Genomic DNA, 5,906 nt, shown 5'->3' on the forward strand with positions numbered 1-5,906 from the left:
AGGGGTCTAGACAAAGTAGATAGAAACTGTTCCCATTGGCGGAAGGGTCGAGAACCAGAGGACACAGATTTAAGGTGATTGGCAGAAGAACCAAAGGCAACATGAGGAAAAGCTTTTTTACGTAGCGAGTGGTTATGATCTGGAATGCACTGTCTGAAAGGGTGGTGGAGGCAGATTCAATTGTGGCTTTCCAAAGGGAATTGGATAAGTATCCAAAGGAAAAATATTTGCAGGGCTATGGGGGACTAGCTTAAGTGCTCTTGCATAGAGCTGGTATAGGCTCGACGGGCTGAATGGCCTCCTTCTGTGCTGTAACCATTGTATGATTCTATGGCGAGTGGGTCAATAACCAGAGATCATAGATTCAAAATCATTGGCAAAAGATATAGAGGGGAGGTGAGAAGAAATTCTTTCACAAGAAAGTTGTCGGGATCTATAACACTCTACCTGAAAAGGTGGTGAAAGCCGATTCCATAAATAATTTTAAAAGGGAGGTGGACAGGCACTTGAGGATCAGGAACTTACAGGGTTACGGACAAAAACCAAGGATGTGGGACTAAGCATGACTGCTGTTTATTTCTAAGATCCAACAGAGGCATGACTGGCAGAATGGTCTCCTTCTGTGCTGTAAGTTTCTATGATTCTAATCCTAGCATGAACTCCAGCTTCGATTCCCAGGGATATTGCACTGTAATAGTCTTGTCAATCACATTTCTAATGATGACACCCAGCTCTACCTTACCACCCCCTCTGCTGCCTCTGTGCTGTCAGACTGCTTGTTCAACATCCAGTCCTGGATAAGCCGCATAGTCCTACAATTAAACATTGGCATAACCAAAGCCACTGTCTTCAGCAGCCCCCTCTCCCCATACAAACTCCGTTCCATCGCCACTGGCACCATTCCCCCACCCCCCTTTCCTGGTCACTGTCTCAGGCTGAACCAGACTGTTCACAACCTCAGCATATTATTTTACCCTGAACTGAGCTTCCAACAACATTTATACAAAAGCAAAATACTGCAAGCGCTGGAAATCTGAAATAAAAACAGAAAATGCTGGAAATACTCAGCAGGTCAGGCAGCATCTGTGGAGAGAGAAACAGAGTTAACGTTTCGTTTCTCTCTCCACAGAAGCTGCCTGACCTGAGTATTTCCAGCATTTTCTGTTGTTATTCCGATAGTATTTCCTCTCCATCACAAAGACTGTCTACTTCCATCTGCATAACAGCGCCTGTCTGCTGCTGGAAGGACCCATTTCAATGCAGTTGTTTTTGTTGTTGAAGCGATTTCCGGCTCCGCTTTTCGTACATTGGGGGAGTTTTTGTGCCGAGGTGATAGCGCTACTGCTGCGAAGCGGTTCGAGCCCCGCACACGGGCCGCTCTCTAACGGTTTCTCAATCTCCGGCCCTATCTGTTGGGGATTCACCCGGACCCTGCGATGGCCGGTAAGCAGAGCGGCACCTTTATGAAACGATTAGAGGAGGCCCAGGCCCCGATGAGTGCCCACGGTAATCAATCGGGGAAGGAAGTGGGTTTTTTCGGGAGCACAGGCCTCGACCTTTGGGACTTTGCTGACTTTAACTGGGACTTGGTTGAAATCGAGGATGACGCCCCGGGCCTGAACGATGTCGCGTTGAGGCCGCTGTCGCCTGACCGCGGCCTATTGATGGGATCTAACGAGGATGACACGGACTCCAGCTCGGGGCTCTCCGTCACCGCACCGCCCAGTTCCCAGCAGCCGCCAAACCGCGACGATGTGTCTGCGAGGAACAGAAACGCCGCGGCGACGGCGGCCCGCCTAAACCGGCTGAAGAAGAAGGAGTACGTGACGGGCCTGGAGCTGCGCGCCAGTGGCCTACAAACCGAGAACCAGGAGCTGCGCGCCGAGAACCAGCGGCTGAGCCGGCGGGTGGATGAGCTACAGGGAGAAGCCCGCTACCTGCGAGCCGTGCTCGCCAACCAGAGCAGCTTGGCGCGGCTTTTGAACAGGCTGAGCGGCCTGGACGGTATGAAGATGAGCTCGTCTCTCTGCAGAGACGCCCAAGGACACGATCACGACTACGCGATTCCCAGGAAACGGCTGAAATCCGAAGAGGACGGAGGCGCCGCGGGAGGAGTTTGTCTTCATGTGGATCAGGGCCACGTCTCGATTGAATTCTGCTCCAGCTGTGCACAAAGTGCATCTTCATCGTTCAAAATGTAGGGTTAAGTTGTTGCCATTTTCTTAACTACATAATGTTGTTTTCCCTTTCCTTTGACGGCCATTTAACAGGAACGAAGGACCAGCGTAATATATTTTGGTTAAAAGAAACGTAAATTGAGACTGGGACATAAATTTTGGACAGTGCAAAGAAAACCTTTTTCTGATTAGTGATTCTTAAAATTTGATTAAAGCTATGATTTTTTAAGTATATAAATAAACTCGAACGGGTTGGCGATCAGTTAAAATTGGAAAGGTTGTAATTACAAGTTACTGCTTACATTTTTTGATAGTTTCTTTTCTAGGTGTTTCCCTGCCATACTGGATGGTTGGGTTTGAAATGGACTAGCATAACCTCTTCACAATATGGTAAGGATCATAGTAATTTGTATATTTAAATGTTAAAATAATTAACTAAGGATATTGATGTTAAAACAATGGGATGAAAGGGCTGTCCTATGATGAGAGATTGTGTAGAATGGGCCTATACTCTTTGGAGCTTAGAAGAATGAGAGGTGATGTCATTGAAACATACAAGATTCTGAAGGGGATTGACAGGGTAGATGCTGAGAGGTTGGGCTGGAGTGTCTGGAACTAGGGCATAGTCTCAGGATAAGGGGTCGGCCATTTAAGACTGAGATGAGGAGGAATTTCTTCACTGAGGGTTGTGAATCTTTGAAATTCTCTGCCCCAGAGGGCTGTGAATGCTGAGTCTTCGAATATATTCAAGGCTGAGATAGATAGATTTTTGGACTCTAGGGGAATTAAGGGATATGGAGATGGGGCAGGAAAGTGGAGTTGAGGTCGATGATCAGCCATGATTTTATTGAATGGCAGAGCAGGCTCCAGGGGCCATATGGCCTACTCCTGCTCTTATTTCTTATGTTCTAAATATGTACAAACTGAAGTTTCTCAGAGTGAGAGACAGATTTGACTAAATTCTCTAAAATTGGTCTGACTTTGTATTTGATGTCCAATATTGAATCAGTCTTTTTGGTAGTAATTGTAAGATGTTAGAACAGCAAATAGTTGTGTTTTACTGGGGTGTGTTTAGAACTTATGCAATATAAAATATGATTTTAGATCATGTGATGGCTTATAGAATTTTATTGGGGTGCCTGCTCTTTGTGAAACATCACTTATTAGAAAATACATTTTATTTAGCACCCTTATTTTTCTTTATGCTTAAGTGGATACTTCTCTGGAAGTTGAAGAGTGATGGAACCAGCTGTTGGCCTCATTCCTCCTTTATATTAAAGGTAGTATAAGAAATAATGGATTATGTACTAATTAATGTATTATGCAATTTGAAACATTGTTAAATTTAGTAAATTTCAAGTACATTTGTTTTTTTTTCTATGGAATACTTTGAATTTTCTTGTAGATTATTCTGTTGAAATAAACTTTTCTCCTTTTGTTGCAAACATGATTGACTTTAAAGCTCTTCTTGTTTAGTGCTTCAAGGTGCGATGTTCATTGGTACAGTGTAGTATTATCCACTTGCGTTGAATTAAGAGGAAATTTTACATAATTTTGCCCTTTTAGTGAAATGATCATTATATAGTTCCCTTGAGGTATAGTATCTTATAGGAAAAGAACTTAGTAAATTGTTACCCAATTTGCATTGAATGGAGTTCAATGCACAGAAATGTTTTTGCATGTAACATCCAACAAATGTTAAGATTACTGGTGTTTTCCTTTTTCCAGTAAACAACACAAATCCTTGCAAGTTAACTTGCAGTATGACTGATATAATCTATTCACATCAAAGTTGCCAGTTAAACTACTATTAAATGTGCAGCAGATTGCTTTCAACAGTTCTGAACCTTTGCTTAATAAAGAAAACTTGCCTTTAAGCAGCACGGTGGCATAGTGGTTAGCACTGTTGCCTCACAGCGCCAGGGACCCGGGTTCAAATCCGGCCTCGGGTGACTGTCTGTGTGGAGTTTGCACATTCTCCCCGTGTTTGCGTGGGTTTCCTCCGGGTGCTCCGGTTTCCTCCCACAGTCCAAAGATGTGCGGGTTAGGTTGATTGGCCATGATAAAAATTGGCCCTTAGTGTTAGGGGGGATTAAATACGTGGGGTTACGGGGATAGGGCTTGGGTGGGATGGCTGTCGGTGTAGGGACTGGGTGCTAGGGTTTGGATGATCAGCCATGATCTCGTTGAATGGCGGAGCAGGCTCGAATGGCCTACTCCTGCTCCTATCTTCTATGTTTCTATGTTTAATTTACTGTAATATTCTATGCAACTGATAAACTTGTGGCTATCTGGTACATGTTTAAATGGGTTGTATTTCCAGTTAATGATTAAAGCTAAGCAATGTTGTCTGTGTAGTTGTATAATGCGCTACGAGAAAAAAATTCTCGAGTGCTGTGAAAATAAAGGGGTTCCTTTTCCCTAGATATGTTTCCTAATAGTTCTAATTTTCTAATGCATTTGTTTAAAAGTCCATGTGTTTAAAGACTGATGTTTGGAGCTCTGAAGACACATTTGTTGGTTGTTCTGCTCTGGCAACATCAACTAAGGGTGTCTGTTGCCTACCATTTTTTATATATTTGTTCTCGGGAATGTGGATGATGCTGGCAAGGCTGCATTTATTGCCCATCTCTAGTTACCCTGAGTCAACCATGTAGTACATATGAAAATAATGGACAGGAAAGGACACACTGGTCCATCTAGCCTGTCCCATATAGTTGTGACTCCCTACCCACCTGGAACCATGCAATCTTGTGGGAGAGCTAAAAACCCAGGCCTATTGGGGGAGGGATTTTGGGGAAATCTGGAAAATTCCATTCAGACTCCTTTAGACGATTAAAACTAGTCTAGGGGATCACATTGACCCTGATTTATATTACAGGGATGTACGTATTATGTAAATGCTTTTGTCTTAACACTCCTGTGAAGGGCCTTGGGACGTTGAAGGTGCTACATAAATACAAGTTGTTGTTGTTACATACACTGGAACTTAATTGCTGTTTAACACTGTTACCTCTTGTACGAGGTGATCTCCGCCCCAACCAGAATTGGATCCAGCGTTCTCTTGAAGGAATACAGCGAATCACTGTTCATCGCACGAGTGGACAAACTGTTCTACAGGTCCACTATTCTCTGGGGGAAAAGAAGAACCATCTAACATACAACCTACTTCTGCTCTTGCGTAACCTGTAAGCATACAATATGTGACTGGAGCAATGTTCCCTTTAAGCAGCGCTGCCGTGCAGTGCTCTAGAGCTCCCACACAGCCGGCTCACCGGCCTTTAAATAGAAAAACCGCGCGTGCGCAGAATTTTGAATGGGCTGTGCAGCCCGTTAAAGGGGCCGTGTGGCCCCCAAAAAATTAAATGGAACATCGGACTGGAGTCATATGTAGGTCAGACTGGGTAGGAGTGACATGTTCCCTTCCTGATGGACTTTAGTGAACCAGTTGGGTATTTATGACAATTTGGAAGCTTTCATGGTTATTTTATCTGGTGCCAGCCCAGTAATTAGCAGATTTACTGAATTCAACTTTCCACGATGGGATTTGAATTCTCAATCTCTGGATTGCTTATCCAGTACAATAACCACTGGGCTACCATTGTTGTCATTGTCTTGGTCTTTTCCAACTTTAGAGCCAGCAGATTTTTGTATACAAAACTAGAAGAGACTGAGGCGCACTTCCTGATTAATGTGAACAGCATATGCTCTGAAAGAAATATTCTTTAC

General features: G+C 43.9%; 1 protein-coding gene across 2 annotated transcripts; it reads left to right on the forward strand.

Annotated features, from left to right (window-relative positions):
• The first annotated feature begins 1,162 nt into the window (after positions 1-1,162).
• crebzf (CREB/ATF bZIP transcription factor) lies at positions 1,163-4,601 on the forward strand. 2 transcript variants are annotated; one of them, XM_085998864.1, is made up of 3 exons: positions 1,163-2,197; positions 2,504-2,567; positions 3,389-4,601. In XM_085998864.1, the coding sequence occupies exons 1-2, from the start codon at positions 1,437-1,439 to the stop codon at positions 2,535-2,537; spliced, it is 795 nt and encodes a 264-aa protein (XP_085854990.1). In that variant the 5' UTR covers positions 1,163-1,436; the 3' UTR covers positions 2,538-2,567; positions 3,389-4,601. The 2 variants fall into 2 exon arrangements, with proteins under 2 accessions (XP_085854990.1, XP_085854989.1); XM_085998863.1 differs by having other exon boundaries at positions 1,165-2,197; positions 2,492-2,567.
• The last annotated feature ends 1,305 nt before the right edge of the window (positions 4,602-5,906 follow it).

The sequence above is a fragment of the Somniosus microcephalus genome, chromosome 10, assembly GCF_052327205.1.
Source record: "Somniosus microcephalus isolate GS21.2 chromosome 10, FLI_Smic_1.0, whole genome shotgun sequence".
In the NCBI taxonomy this organism is placed as follows: domain Eukaryota; kingdom Metazoa; phylum Chordata; class Chondrichthyes; order Squaliformes; family Somniosidae; genus Somniosus; species Somniosus microcephalus.